Here is a 15,238-nt window from a genome sequence, read left to right on the forward strand (position 1 = left end):
GGAACTAATTACTTTGTAGGGAAACCCATTTCACTTTTGGATTGCTCTCCAAGATTTTCCTAATAAAGAACCAATATCTGTTGTTCCCTCTGACTTCCACCAATGAATCCTAACTGTGCTCTTCAGAACTATAGACAGATTTAGTCTTATCCTTAATTCAAATGATATTCTTCAAATATTTTAAGGCAACTTTTATCTCTCTCATGTCTTCTATTTGGCTCCTTTATTTCTCCAGATCCTTTAACATTTTGATTTGTGATGTCATAAAAAATGAGGTCCAAAGGGCTGTTGTTTTGGTGACTCTCCTCAAGGTAATCTCTGACTTGAGAGTGTCCTTGTGTCATGTGTCCTGAATGAGTATGGTGGGACTATTAGCTCCTTTAATCCAGCCACATGAATGCATTAATGAAGTCTAAAATTTAAGGAGATTTTTTTTAAATGATGACAGGTGATATGTATTTTTTTAATTTTTACTTTTAGAGAAAGCATGCAAGTGAGGGAGAAGGGTAGAGGAGGAGAATCCCAAGTAGGCTCCTTGCTCAGGGCAGAGCCTGAGACGGGGTTAGATCCCACAACCCTGGTATCATGACCTGAACTGAAATCAAGAGTCAGACATTCAACCAACTGAGTCACCCAGGCACCCCTTAAGAAGATTTAAAAAACTGTTGCATTACTGCATCTGTTAATTAATTCATTCATTCAGCAAACATTTCTAAACAACTACTAAGTGTCAGGCACTGTGCTTAACATTAGTTGGTTCTTAATGTTGACTAGACCTCTGAGGATAGTTCTCCCACAGCCTGTACTTTGGCAATTTACTTTTCACCCCTAGGTGATGGATTTATATTTATTATTGTTAAATTTCATATGATTGTGGCATATGTGGCAGACTGGTAGGACCTTGTTAAACTTGATGATGGCATCCAACATGTTCAACGGTCTTCTCTAGCTATGTGCCATTTGCAGACATGATAAAATACTATTTATGCCTTCACCTAAGTCACTGATATGCTGAACGGTTCAATGCCCAAGACAGAGCCTTGTCAAAAACCACGAGATTTGCTGTAAAACAACTTACTAACCCCTAATAGTACTATTTATCTAGCTTATTCTTTTTTATACTATCCAGAAATGTATAATGAGTGGCTTCAAAAAATTCTTTTCAGATATCAAGATACATTATGCTCACAGCATCTTTTTGATCTCTCAGCTTAGAAACTACTTTAAAAAAAGTTTGGCATGACTTATTTTTAGTGAACTCATTTTCTTTTAAATAATCCCAGCTCTTTCTTTTCCAGGTAATCCCAAGATACAAGGGTAATAATATAACCCTCCAGGAGTTCGTCCTAAAGTTCACTAATATTCTTTCCATTTTCTATACATGACCATTTTAAAACCAAGCAATTCAAGGGCACCTCATAGGAATACAGTGAAGATCACAACCGATAATGAGGTTTGAGCCTTTAGAACACTCTTGGGACACTGGATGGGCCCATAAATATTATTATTAATGTTTCAGGCACCTCATTGTCCCCCTTCATTACTGGGTTCAAAATTCTAATTTTTTTAGGGGGGGGGAGGGGCAGTGGAAGAGGGAGAATCTTAAGCAGACTCCATGGCCAGTGGAGAGCCTGATATGGGGCTCGATCTCAAAAACCATGAGATCACGACCTGAGCTGAAATCAAGAGATGGACACCTAACCGACTAAGCCACCCAGGTGCCCCCAGAATTCTAGTTTTGAAACTCATCTAGCTCTCTTATACTGTGTTTCTCTTTAGCCCACAGACTTCTCTGTGAACCATTACTCTGAACTATTTGACATGTCCTATCTTAATGCTAAGGAGCTTGACTGTCTGCAGTTATTACTGCAAATTCTTGGGGTTCCCTTCATTTCCACAGCACCAAGTTGTTCTTTTTAAAAAATTTTTTAATGTTTATTTATCTTTGAGAGACAGATTGTGAGCAGGAGGAGGGCAGAGAGAGAGGGAGACACAAAATCCTAAGCAGGCTCCAGGCTCTGAGCTGTCAGCACAGAGCCCAACATGGGACTTGAACCTATGAACCGTGAGATCATGACCTGAGCCAATGTCATGTCGGTCGGACATTAAACCAACCGAGCCACCCAGGCACCCCCCCAAGTTGTTCTTCTGTGGCAAACAAACTAAGACTAAAGAAGCAGTTCTTATTGTTTTTTTCTGAAAGGTGAAGGTCTCATCAAGGCAAGCCAAGAGTTCACCAAATCCTCTCTGGAAGACAGTCCCCTAAAAAAAACAGAGATCTTTCTCTTCCTCTTCTTTCTACCTATCTTATAGAAGCATATGGAAGAACCTGAAATTTTTATTGAGCTTCACAATCTATAAAAAGTATATTTATATAATTCAGTTCTTGCAATCAATCAACCCTACTGTAGAGACAGTAAACCAAGGCTAAGCACTTCAGAGACATATTCATGGAGACAGAGCTGTTAAGAGATTTAACTGTGACTCAAACTCAAAATCCTAACTGGAAGGTTGCTTCTATGCCAGATACAAGAAAAATATCAACCAGGTCTTCTGTACAGCCAGGTGATTTCTGTAGAATGCTTATTTCTACCAAGATTGTACCACCTGTATTACTAACAATCTGATCATTTATATCAAAAATAGTCCATTTCCCTTATGTCCTCATCCAAATGGTCTTCAAAATTCATTAATGCATTTGAGCCAGAACTATTATGTGCCAGACATTGTATACTTCCAGAATTTTCACAACAGTGTATATTTTCTTTAATAAACAAGGCTACTCTTCACAGCCTCCATTTATTCTATTCACTTTGCTCATGAGCTACTTTATGTACAAGGCACTGTGCTAGGGGCTACAAAAGACACAAAGGTGAGTTCAGGGATGCTCAGTTCCTGCTTTGAGGGAGCTTACAACCTACTGGAGAGAAGAATTCAAGAACAAGGCAAACTAAGATTAGTACCTTCTGTAGAAATCGTAATAAAAGGTGTCAGAAAGAATTTGAGAACGGTCTTGTATCTTTAGGATTTTGGTATCTGTATATGATGCAGGAAAGGTACCCGTGGGGAGCAAAGGACAAGAGTAAAAGGATAGAGAAAGACAGACATCATGAGTGGGGCCAGGAAATGGTAACTAGTCCATCTAGCTCAAGCATAGGCTGCATGGAGGGTTGGAAGAAGGGATAAATTGCAAAGGCTGGTTGGGAGATCATGCCACAGAAAGTTCTGACAGCTCAGCAGGGACATCTGTATCTTATTCAGTTTGGAATGGGAAGCTACTAAAGGTTTCTGCCATCCAGCCTAACTCCATCCAAGTTATGCTTATGAACAATAATGAGGCGGCCATGCAAAGGCTGACTTGTAGAAGCAGGGAGCTCATTGGCCAACTTGTGCTGCACATTCTTCACGGAATACACTTCACTTTACTGTAGGAGCTCATCTAGATCCCTAGACAGTGACTGGGGTTCACCTTCAAGGTAGATGATTCTCCTCGACCCTCCAGGTCAGGCCTGCACGGCCACTATCAAATACCTCGACAGGGAGTCACAATCACATCCCCGTCTCTTCCATGGAGCTGATGGACCCAGTCACTTCTCCTTCTCGTTCCAGTCTGAAGGCTACTGCTCCTTCACAGAACCTTCAGATTGACCGTGTTGGCAACTGTCTATACTTTTCTCTATTGCTCCAGTGAAAATTCTCTATGTCAAGTTCGTCCACTCTCCAAACTCTGGTATAAATTCCTCTTTGTTTTCCTTTAATTTTCATTTTCTAACAAAATCCAGAAAGGTGGAGAGGTGTTCATCCAACCTTGGGGTCTTCTCCTCTAACATGGAGATCAGCTGGTGTTTACAGCTGAATCACATGACTGCTGGTTGTTCAAAGGAAGCACTAAAAACACGCTTACCTCTTCATCTTGCTATCTGGTGTTACCTCTGCCCATATAGAGTCAACAAAAAGAATCCGTTCTGGGGAATGTGCTGCCTTGTGTTTCCAGGCAACACAGATTTTCCACAATGGGCTCACGCATACTGGACAATTGTGAAATGGAGGGGGGAGATTCAGTGAGGATGAAAAGCTAGGAGCAGAGTTTTTCACTCCACAGAAGGCCCTTCTGTCACCAAGCTGAGACATGTCACCATGTCCCCAGACTCCCTTCACTATCTGGGACCTCAACACAGCCCCTGACAGGCCCGAGGTACAGACAGAGAGAGCACATATGAGTGGGGAGGGAAGGGGCAGGGGGGTGGTTGGGACTTGACATAAAATGAATTAAAAACCCATTCCTTCCTGCTTTTAACTCTGTAGTCCTATGAAAGCTAAGAATTAGGAATTTCTGTCAGCTCCTGATATCTGAAAATTAAATGTTCAATCACAATTAGAATCTGATAGAGAGTCTGAAGCACTTGAAGTAAAGCAAAGTGAAATAAATATAACATCTAGCCAGAAGGACCAGCCCCCCCCCCCTTTTTTTTATTAAAATCATGAGGCAGCAGGAACACGTATCTGTCACATTCCTCAATAAGCAGGAACAGGTGTTGTCCCCAGGGCATGGGTGGAGGCGAAGGAGATGAAAAAATAGTGACCTGTTTCTTTGAGAATCATTTCTTAGTATTTGTAGTAACTCACTGTGACAATGAAACATTTGACAGCAAAGCAACCAAACAGATGACAGACCTGTGTAAACTGGGATGAAACAGGTGGAAAAGAACGCTGTTCATTTAGTTCTACTGACTGAGGTATGTTCTCTGCATCAAGTCCAGGGAGGTTCTTGCAGAGCTGGGAGTTAGGTCTGCTAAGCCACATGCTTCCGAGGGAACAGAAGAATGGTGTGGGTGGCTGTTAGAGGCTGAATGTTTGTGTCCCTCCTCCCCACCTCCCCCCAAATTCAGATGTTGAAGCTCTAACCCCTCAGTGTGGTGGTATTAGGCAGTGGGCCTTTGGGAAGTAATTAGGTTTAAATTGGGTCATGAGGGTGGGACCCTCACAATGGCATTAGTCTCCTTTTAAAGAAGGCAAGACAGAGAGCTTGCTCTCTTCACTGGCACACACTGAGGAAAGGCCATGGAAGGACATGGCAAGAAGGTGGCAGGACCCAGGCTTTCTCCATGAACAAGATCTGCTGGCACCTTGATCTTGGACTTCTCAGCCTCCAGTACTGTCAGAAATAAATGTCTCTTGTTTGACCACCCCGTCTATGGTATTTGTTGTAACAGCTTGAACTAAGTCAGTGGCCTAATGGTCCTGGGTCCTGTCCCTTCCCAAACTGGACTCAGAATAACAGGAGGTGGGACAATGTCAAAGGGCATTTTGGCCACAAACAATTCTTCATCCTCTCTCCAAATTATCAACTCATCCTCCCCAGACAGGTCAATGAACAATCAGAAGAATTTTGTATTGAAAACTGACATGAATGTTGGATCAGTATAAAATTGGAGGAGGAAACCATCTCAAGACAAGAAGGTCCCAAATGTTCAAATAGGAAAAGAAGATTCTTAGAAAAATGGTTTCTGCAAATGTGCTTACCTTTGTTTAAGCGTCCCATCACAGTGAATTCAAAATATTTGCTGCCATCAACTGAAGAGTAAAGGCCCAAGATGGTGGATGAACTTTTAGAATGTAGCTTGAAGGTGGAGATCACATAGACCTCATTCAAGGTGGGATCTGTCAGGATTGGCTGCAGAACAGCTGGGTTCAGCCTCTGGCTGGAAGATGGGAGAAGGTCAAAGACTAGGGAGAATGGAGAGAAAGGGATAATCAGTGAAAAAAGTTTGGGACAAACATTTTTTTGAGGGGGCACAATTTGACAGTAAGATATAACGTACATGAACACGGTTACCATTTACATTGCTAAACTCACCAGTTCTTCCTTATCATTCTTACAGTGGCTGGACATTTGAACCAGAAAAAATACAGCATAATCATCATCACTAGGTCATGAACCCCCAAGAGAAGACTAAATTTGCAAACCGTAAATCACATTTGGCCCAAGAAGTGGCTCTGAAAAAGCCCACTAGGAAAAGCACTAAAGGCTACAAGGGAGACAGGTGAGAGCATGCAAGTCATTGTTTCTCTTATGTCTCCAAGTAGTAAATGCCTGCCTTAGGGTTCTCATGCACCCCCTGGACCAGAGCTGACTGTAGTTTCCAGGTCAGTGATAAATGATACCAGGCATGCAGCAGAAAGAATGGATGTGGTGGGACACAGTGTGTCAGCAAACAATTTGCTGCCTTTGTGAGACCCAAGTGTTCCCTTTCTGCATATATAGTTCTCCCATATTTCTCTGTTAAAAATCCTGATGCAGGGGTGCCTGGATGGCTCAGCCAGTAGAGTAGGAGACTCTTGGTGTCAGGGTTCTAAGTTCTAGCCCCAGGTTGGATGCATCTATCTCTATCTTTTCTTTCTTTCTTTCTTTCTTTCTTGCTTTCTTTTTCTTTCTTACTTTCTTGCTTTCTTTTTCTATCTATCTATCTATCTATCTATCTATCATCTATCTATCTAGAGATATAGATACATATACATATTTGTAATATTTTTGAGAGCTTTAAGAGTATACATCCAGAATTATTTAAAAGGCAAAGGCCAAATGGGTAATACTCACTAGAAGTTATTCAGTATTTTTGTTGGTTTATACTAATATTGTTTGAACAATTCCAAAGCCTACAGGAACTTCAGCCTCTAAAGCTGTTTTCTAGATACAATAATCTGGTTATGAAAAGGGTAATAGAATCCATAATTTATAAAGAGCTCTTACAAATTAATAAAATAAGCAATAGAAAAATGGACACAGCAGTCAGAGAAAGGTAAGTATCATATGACTTCACTCATATGAGGACTTTAAGACACAGAACAGATGAACATAAGGGAAGGGAAGCAAAAATAATATAAAAACAGGGAGGGGGAGAAAACAGAAGAGACTCTTAAATATGGAGAACAAACAGAGGGTTACTGGAGGGGTTGTGGGAGGTGGGATGGGCTAAGTGGGTAAGGGACACTAAGGAATATACTCCTGAAATCATCGTTGCGCTATATGCTAACTAACTTAGATGTAATTAAAAAAAGTAAAAAGAAAAAAATTTTTTAAAAGAGAAGGAAAATGGGCACAGAATATGAAAAAGCAATTTATAGACAATTTACAGAAAAAGAGTTACAATGGCAAATAAGTACTTTGTGTGTGTGTGTGTGTGTGTGTGTGTGTGTGTGTGTGTACACATTACTGTATCTAGAAAAAAGGTTTAGAGGCCGAAGTTCCTGCAGGCTGTGGTATGTATACACACACACACACACACACACACACACACACACACACACACACACAGTTCATATGCTTAACTAATGATGAAGGAATTGCTAACTTGAACAATAAGGTATTTTTCTCACCATCTGACTGTAAAAACAAAAAATACAATGATACCCAAAGATATCCAAAGAAAATGGGAGAAAATCTAACTGGAAGAGGTGGAAAACCAAAGCCTCGTTAGCATAGCACTTCTTTTTTTTTTTTTTTTTTTAATTTTTTTTTCAACGTTTTTTTATTTATTTTTGGGACAGAGAGAAACAGAGCATGAACGGGGGAGGGGCAGAGAGAGAGGGAGACACAGCATCGGAAACAGGCTCCAGGCTCCGAGCCATCAGCCCAGAGCCTGACGCGGGGCTCGAACTCACGGACCGCGAGATCGTGACCTGGCTGAAGTCAGACGCTTAACCGACTGCGCCACCTAGGCGCCCCAGCATAGCACTTCTTAATGAAAACATCAACTGTCCTTAGCAGAGAAAGAAGGGCTTGACAGAGATCAAAGAGATTTTAGCCATCCAAGCCATCCTGTAGCACTACAATTGTTCAACAAATTATTGTTTATAATATCAAAACACTGCATGCAACTTAAGGGTCCTTTATTAGAGCGCTCAATAAATAAACTTTAGTCCCTCCCAAAAGTGGATTATTATCTATCAAAAATGGTAATGCAGCTGAATACTTACAGATATGGAAGATGTTCATGATATATAGAATTGAAAAAATCTTAAAACTATACATGTAACATGACCCCACTTGAAATATATATTTCCAAATGAAAACATTTGAAAGACAGCACAACAGAACCTAACATGAATAGTACCTATCTCTGGGTCATATAATTATACATTTATTTCCTTTTTTTTGCTTATGCAATTTTTTATTTTTATTTTTACAATGAACAGGTGTTACTTTTGTAATAAGAAAAAATAAATAAAAGTTATAAAACAAACAGGCAAAACCCTAATTACTCAAGAATTTCTACTCTTTAAGAAACTATCTGTCTTTATACTGGATATGTATTCTTTTCCATGTACTTAAGGACCTTACAAAATAATGTATTTAATATTAGAAATACTGGAAAGCAAAACATCTATTATGTTCCTTCTAGGACTCTGCCTTTCCCCCCCACCCCCAAACATGAAGACTATTGCCTACTGTACTTCAAAAAGGGAACAGAATTTTTTAATTTCCAGAGAATTGCAAGCTTTACATTTCCATCAGTAAGAACAAGGGAAAATGAGACAATATGTCTAAAAGTTCCATTCAGGACAAGCCATCTGCCAATGTGTGTTCAAGGTATGGGAACTGCATTCAACACTAAACTCTTGCTATTCTGGAGTCTTGCTTTGACTAGGATTAGGCACATGATTTAGCTCAAGCTAAATTTACCCTATTTCAATCTTCAAGGCTCATCTAACCCACTGGCTTCTCTCTCAAGAGGCAGAGTTGGGATTAGTTGGTAATGAGTTTGGAGAGGGTTTTGAAAAGGAAATGAGACACAATTTTCTATTAATGTTATTACATTTCATTAATAGTGCCACGATCTAAGCACAACTTTCTACTGTTAGAGGTGAAATTACTACTACGAATCAGTCCAACTACCACAGTATGACAATTGAATACATACCAATAAAACTAGCAAGGCAGCTCACAGGAGAAAGGATACAAATTATTATTCAGTTGAGCTGATGATGGTAAGACTAATTAACTCAATAAAACAATCTATCAGAAACTTAACTTAATCTGATAATCTACAGCAACTAAGTTAACCAGATAATTTAGGAAGTATAGCCTTATTCTGAGTCCTATGAAACAGGCAGCTCCAAGAAGCAGCAAAATCCATACCTGCAGCACATCATGAGGCTGTGTGTTCACATGTCAGGAATTCATACAACACAAAATATTAACCCCTAAGTTTAAAACTGCCAAATCCTATGTACAATCAGAAAACTTTTGAATTGTTTTGAAAAGCTTCCTTTTTTTTTTTAATGTTCACTTATTTTTGAGTGGAGAAGGGACAGAATGAGAGAGACCGAGAATCAGAAGTGGGCTCCACGATGACAGCAGAGACCTGATGTGGGGCTTGAACTCACAAAGTTGAGATCATGACCTGAGCCAAAGTCAGACACTTAACCAACTGAGCCACCCAGGCACCCCGAAAAGCTTCCTTTCTAACATCAAAAAGCAAAGGCAGCAGAAGCAAAAGCAAACAAGTGGGACTCCATCAAACTAAAAAGCTTCTGAACAGCAAAAGAAACCATCAACAAAATGAAATGACAACCTACCGAATGACAGAAAATATTGACAAATCATATCTGATAAGGGGTTAATATACAAACTATATAAAGAACTCCTACAACTTAATAGCAAAAAAAGAATCTGATTTTTAAGTGGGTGGAAGATCTGAACAGATATTTTTTTTCCAAAGAAAACATACAGATGAGCACTGGGTGTTGTAGGTAAGTGATGAATCATGGGAATCTACTCCTGAAACCAAGGGCACACTGTATACACTGTATGTTAGCTAACTCGACAATAAATTATATTAAAAAGACATACAAGTGGCCAAGAGACACATGAAAAGATGTTCAACATCAGTAATCATCAGGGAAATTAAAACCACAATGAGTTATCACCTCACACCGGTTGGAATGGTTATTATCAAAAAGAAATACCAAGTGTTGGCAAGGATGTGGAGAAAAGGAAACTCTTGTGTACTGTTTGTGGGAATGTAAATTGGTGCAACCACTATGGAAAACAGTACGGAGGATCCTCAAAAAACTAAAAATAGAACTACTTATGATCCAGCAATTCCACTTGTGGGTATTCATCCAAAAACCCTAAAAACACTAATTCAAAAAGATATATACAGGTTCATGTTCACTGAACCATTACGTACAATAGTCAAGATGTGGAAACCATCGAAGTGTCCATTAATAGATGAATAAAGAAGATGTGGTATATGTGTATCATGGAAAATTATTTAACCTAAGAAAGGAATGAAATCTTGCCATTTGTGACAACATGGAGGGACCTTGAGGGCATTATGCTCAGTGAAATAAGTCAGACACAGAAAGACAGATACTGTATGATCTCATTTTCTATGTGGCAACTAAAACAATAAGCAGCCAGGCTCATAGACAGTGAGCATACTGGTGGGGGGGGGGGGGTAGGGGTGGAGGCAAGGGTGAAAAGTGTCAAAAGGTACCAACTTCCAGTTATAAAACCAATAGGCCATGGGGATTTAAAGTACAGCATACTGATTATAGTTAATAATACAGTATTGCATATTTGAAAGTTGCTGAGAGGAAACCCCAAAAGTTTCCATTGCAGAAAGTCATTTTTTTTTTTTTGTAATGGTGTATGGTGACAGACGTTAACCGGCTTTATTGTGGTGATCATTTCACAATGTATGCAATTTTGGAATCATTATGTTTCATGTTCACCTGAAACTGATATATCCTTCTGTGCCAATTACACTTCAATTTTTTAAAAAAGCTTTCTTACCTTCCTCGAAGAGAGGTCACAATGAATAAATACACACTATAGTATTTCCAATATTTCAAGGCAAACTAAATGCAGTGTATTATTACCTACCCCCTGAAACCACTATTCTGGTTGCCTGGTCTGAAATCAAAAGGAGTTATTTGGTGACATGCAAAGTTTAAATGGGTTATTACTGCAATAGGAGAGGGAGGAATTGGAGACTTCCCTCAGAGGCATGCTTCACCCTGGGTTTGTGAGGAAGAACAACTTTCACTTCAACCTGTTTGACTCCTTCCAGCTTTATTTCATGCCGCAGTAATAAGTCAACAGGTGAAGGTCATCACTGGATGGCCAGTGAGAGCCCTAACATCTTTTCTTGCTTAAGTAATTTCTTCCTTTTGACCTTTACAAAAAAAAAAAAAAAATCAGTTTAAACTTAAGCGCATTCTGCCCAATGGTCATTTTCACCCCATTTCACACAGAGGTTTGAAGATTATTCAGCTGTCTTTTCAAAGCATTTATCGAATTTTTACCTCTAGAAGAGAAACACCGACTTCTTGGTCCTTCCTGCTCTATTCATCTCAGGAATCAAGAGATGATGCCGACTCCCAAAGATGGTTTTGGGGGCCAAAGAGCAGCAAAGAGCCAGTAGCCGGGCAAAGAGAGTAAAGCTGCGTGTGCCTTTCTCGGGAACTTCGCTCCCGCCGGGTCGGAGTTTAGTGTTCAAAGGCTTAGGGGATGGCCGGCCAGAGAGAACCGCAGGGGATACAACCTGGATTTCAGGATGTGTTAGAGGTCTAGCGCAGGGTGAGCTCTGAAATGAACTCCACTTCTTTGCATGGACTGAAAATAAGTTTCGAATCCCCTAAGCTGTTGTTTAGGGAAGTGGTCTCATGGCTGGATAATGGTCTCTCAGAAAATGCTGTACTCCAATCGCCACTTCCAATCACAAAATGCTGGGACTCAGACCCCAGAGGGTCAGAGAAGTACCGACGGAGGCCCTGGGAGCCAAGGGCAAGCAGCGCGCGGAGCTGGTCCCTCCTGTCGTCCAAGAGGAGCGCGAAGGAGGAACCCGGGGCTCGTCGCCCCCGCCCCGGCGAGAGCCCACTTACCCTGGGGGGTGGCCTGGGCGCCGGCCCCTAGCCACGGCTGCAGGGCCAGGTGCAGCAGGAGGAAGGCGGCTCCGCGCGGGGCCAGCATATTGGCTCTTCCTGCAGCCGCGGACGCCCGCGAGCGAGGCGGCTTGGCCGTGCCTCGGTGTCCCCAGCTGCGCGCTGACCCTCCGTCGGGCCCCGCGGGCGGCGCAGGTGCAGGGTGCGCGGGGCGCGGCCTCCGGGGCTGCCGTCGGGGGCGGTGCAGAGCTGAGCGCACTAGCGGCTGCCTCCGCCGCTGGCGCCGGGCTCTTTATGGTCTGGCCGGCCGGAGCCGGGGGAGGGCCGAGGCCGGGGCGGCCCCCTTGGCGGGGAAGCCGGTTCGCCGGGAAGAGAGGGGGCGGCCAAGCGGGGAGCGTGGGCGGCGGAGGGGACGGACTGCGTGTGGCGAGGGGAAGGAGACGCGGTCTAGCGGGACCTGGGCGGGCGAGGGTTCTTGGGAGAGAGCGGGGCAGCCAGGGCTGCTCTAGGCACACAGGACAGGGGAGAGATGAAGTGACCCTGTCCGCCCCCCCCCCCCCCTTCTTTCCTCCTTCTGTTTTCTAAAAAGAACCGCGCTTGGAGAGGCTTTGTAACGCCCGTAGCCCGTCGTAGGTTCCCTTGAGAATGAACCCTGAAGACTCTCCTGCCTCCTAAAGCGGTCCAGACAGCAATTGGTTTCTTTTATTTCAAGCTTTTCTTGAGTGCCTCGGATGTTGAATATTTTTCCCATCAAGTTTTAAGACACGAACAGTGAACGTTTGAAAGTTTTGAGTTTTTAACGGAAATAAAACACATCTCAAGGAATCAATCCGGACAGAACCATTTATAGGAGGGCGGTTTATTTTCAGTCTAGTTTCCAAACACTCTTGCATGCCCACTTCTGTTGCGTCCTCCCAAAAGATTCCACGTGACAGTTTGAAGGTTTGGGAGCAGGGAGCATACCGAAAGAGAGGGAAGGAACATAAGGAATTCATCTCTCTCCTAAGTGAAGCCCCCCAGGATAATGGGGATTAACCAGAGGAAAAGATATTTCAGAACAATGGCAAAATGTTTCCCTGTTAGACAATCTTGAGTAATGGAGAAGATCCAGCAAAGTATTTCTATCCCTGTCGTCATGTCTCAAAGAATGTCACTTGGAAGGTTAATAAGCTATGTGCCACAAGCTGGAAGATGAACCCATCATCTTATTTTCAAGCTTAACCCTTCACCTATTATGATTCCAGCCATTGCTGGTGACCTGGAGATTTGCAAGCTATCTTAGGATATCGCTTCTCTTTGAGGTCTACCACAGTTCTGGGTTTTATTTAATGCCACATTACACTAACGCCACTCTATGGAATGGGGTACTGCTTCTCTACATATGAGAGTGCACTGTAGCGAAAAAGGGCATGTGTTTCCAGCAATGTAACTGTAAACCAATGAAATGACTGAAGAATGTTCAAATCTTCAAACTGTCCCCGACAGTGGCCTGGGTGAGAGCAGCCTCCAGGTTCCCAACTTCTGCTAGAAGCAGAACAGCTTTGCCTATTTATGTCTTCTACAATGGACTGACACAATAACTGTAGTTATTTGGAGGCAGATCTTAGTTTTAAGTCATCTTCATTTAGTCACCTTTGCTAGGTGACCCCAATTCTTAGGAGACGGCCAGCAAAATAGCTTGCCCAGGTAGACACACAATAAATTTTGCTTGAAACTGGATGACTACTAAGGGAAACTGGATGACTACTAAGGGTAATGGATCAACAAGAGAACCAAGTGACTTTCTGCTAGCCCAGCACACTTACAATCTAGTTTTGCTGCTAAAGAGCCTGGATGTTTATTAAACTATTCACTGGAGAATCTCACCCAGCTTTTTCTTTATGTCTTCCATAAGGAAGGAAGAGGAGGAACCAAGAGGAAAATCAATTATTTTTTATTATAATAAAATCCATTAAATTGGCTATGAAATCTATGACCAAGGAGGTGAAAGACTTAATCAGTTTCTTTTCTGTGCCACCTTATTAAAATATCTGTTGTTGCACTTATCACGCTGGATTTTAATTTATCTTAATAACGCATTGTTGGGGGAGCCTGGGTGGCTCGGTCGGTTAAGTGTCCTACTTCGCCTTGCGTCATGGGTTCGAGCCCCATGTCGGACTCTGTGCTGACAGCCCAGAGCCTGGAGCCTGCTTCAAATTCTGTGTCTCCCTCTCTCTCTGCCCCTCCCCTGCTCTCACTCTGTCTCTCTGTCTTTCAAAAATTAAACATTAAAAAAATAATAATGTATTGTTTATTTTACCCCAATATCAGACTATGAGCTCCCTAACACTCTTATTTATTTTTGTAGCCCCAATTGCAAGTATAGAGCCTAGCACCTACTGGTGAATAACTCACTGAACTGATTTTCCATCTCTCAGCAAAGTAGGTTATAAGAGGCTGTGATATGTTAGTAATCCATTTGTGTGAGAGGTTGCAAAAAACTGTCCCTATTCTTTGTTCTTCCATCTACATATCTTTTGCCTTCCCACTATGATTCTCGGCTTGGTCATGTAACGTCCTTGGCCAATAGATTTTAGGAAATATGCCACATTCAGGAGCTTAAAAAGTATTTGTGTGATTGCACTTGCTCGCTCTTTCATCTCTACCTTTGCCATGATAGCATGGCTGTGCTAGCTTGTTGGAGGATGACAGACATGGAGCAGAGATGAGTCACCACAGTCATCCTAGGCAAAGCCACCTGAGATTAGCTGTCAGCTGACTCAGGTGAGTGAGCTCAGGCAAGATCAGCAGAGCTGTCTAGCCAACTCCAGACATGCGAATAAACGTTTATTTTTGGAGGGCATTAAGATTTTAGGATTGTTATGTAACTGACATAGTAGCAGTTACAGTAGGTAACTGATATACTAGGTGTCCTTCCATTTGTAACTGTTTAACACAGAATATAACATTTTTTTATGTTTGCTCACAGCTTTCAATGTCTGCCACTCCCCTCCCCCTCAGCCCCATATCTGAGCAAGCTGAGAAGAAAGCCTGGGTTCTCCCTTCTTTGGTGCTGGCAGGAAGTTCCACTGTGCAAGCCCTAACTATAGCCAGGAACCCTCACCCCAGCCTCACCCCCTAACCACCACGAAAATCCCCAAACCATCTCCTTTCCCTGCTCTCTGAAACCATCTTCACACAAGCTTGGGAGCCCATCCTACTCTCGCCAGAAAGCCTCATTATGTGGGTGATAAACTTTTTCAAACCCTTTTGCTACATGCGTGGCAACATCATCAGTCTCAATATCCAAACCTCATTTTGGATGTGGGGATACCCATCTGCTCCTACTCCTTCTGTTCTTTAGAAG

General features: G+C 42.1%; 1 protein-coding gene across 1 annotated transcript in view; it reads right to left on the bottom strand.

Moving 5' to 3' along the window:
• THBS4 (thrombospondin 4) overlaps positions 1-12,148 on the bottom strand; it is a 43,828-nt gene extending 31,680 nt beyond the window's left edge. The window contains exons 1-2 of the mRNA XM_025923539.2: positions 11,893-12,148; positions 5,524-5,727 (exon numbers count right to left, since the gene is read on the bottom strand). Of these exons, the coding sequence (XP_025779324.1) occupies positions 5,524-5,727; positions 11,893-11,980 (292 nt within the window). The 5' untranslated portion in view covers positions 11,981-12,148. The remainder of the gene's footprint in view (positions 1-5,523; positions 5,728-11,892) is intronic.
• Positions 12,149-15,238: the final 3,090 nt, after the last annotated feature.

Source organism: Puma concolor, chromosome A1, assembly GCF_028749965.1.
Source record: "Puma concolor isolate L17-30 chromosome A1, mPumCon1.1.hap2, whole genome shotgun sequence".
Classification (NCBI taxonomy): Eukaryota; Metazoa; Chordata; class Mammalia; order Carnivora; family Felidae; genus Puma; species Puma concolor.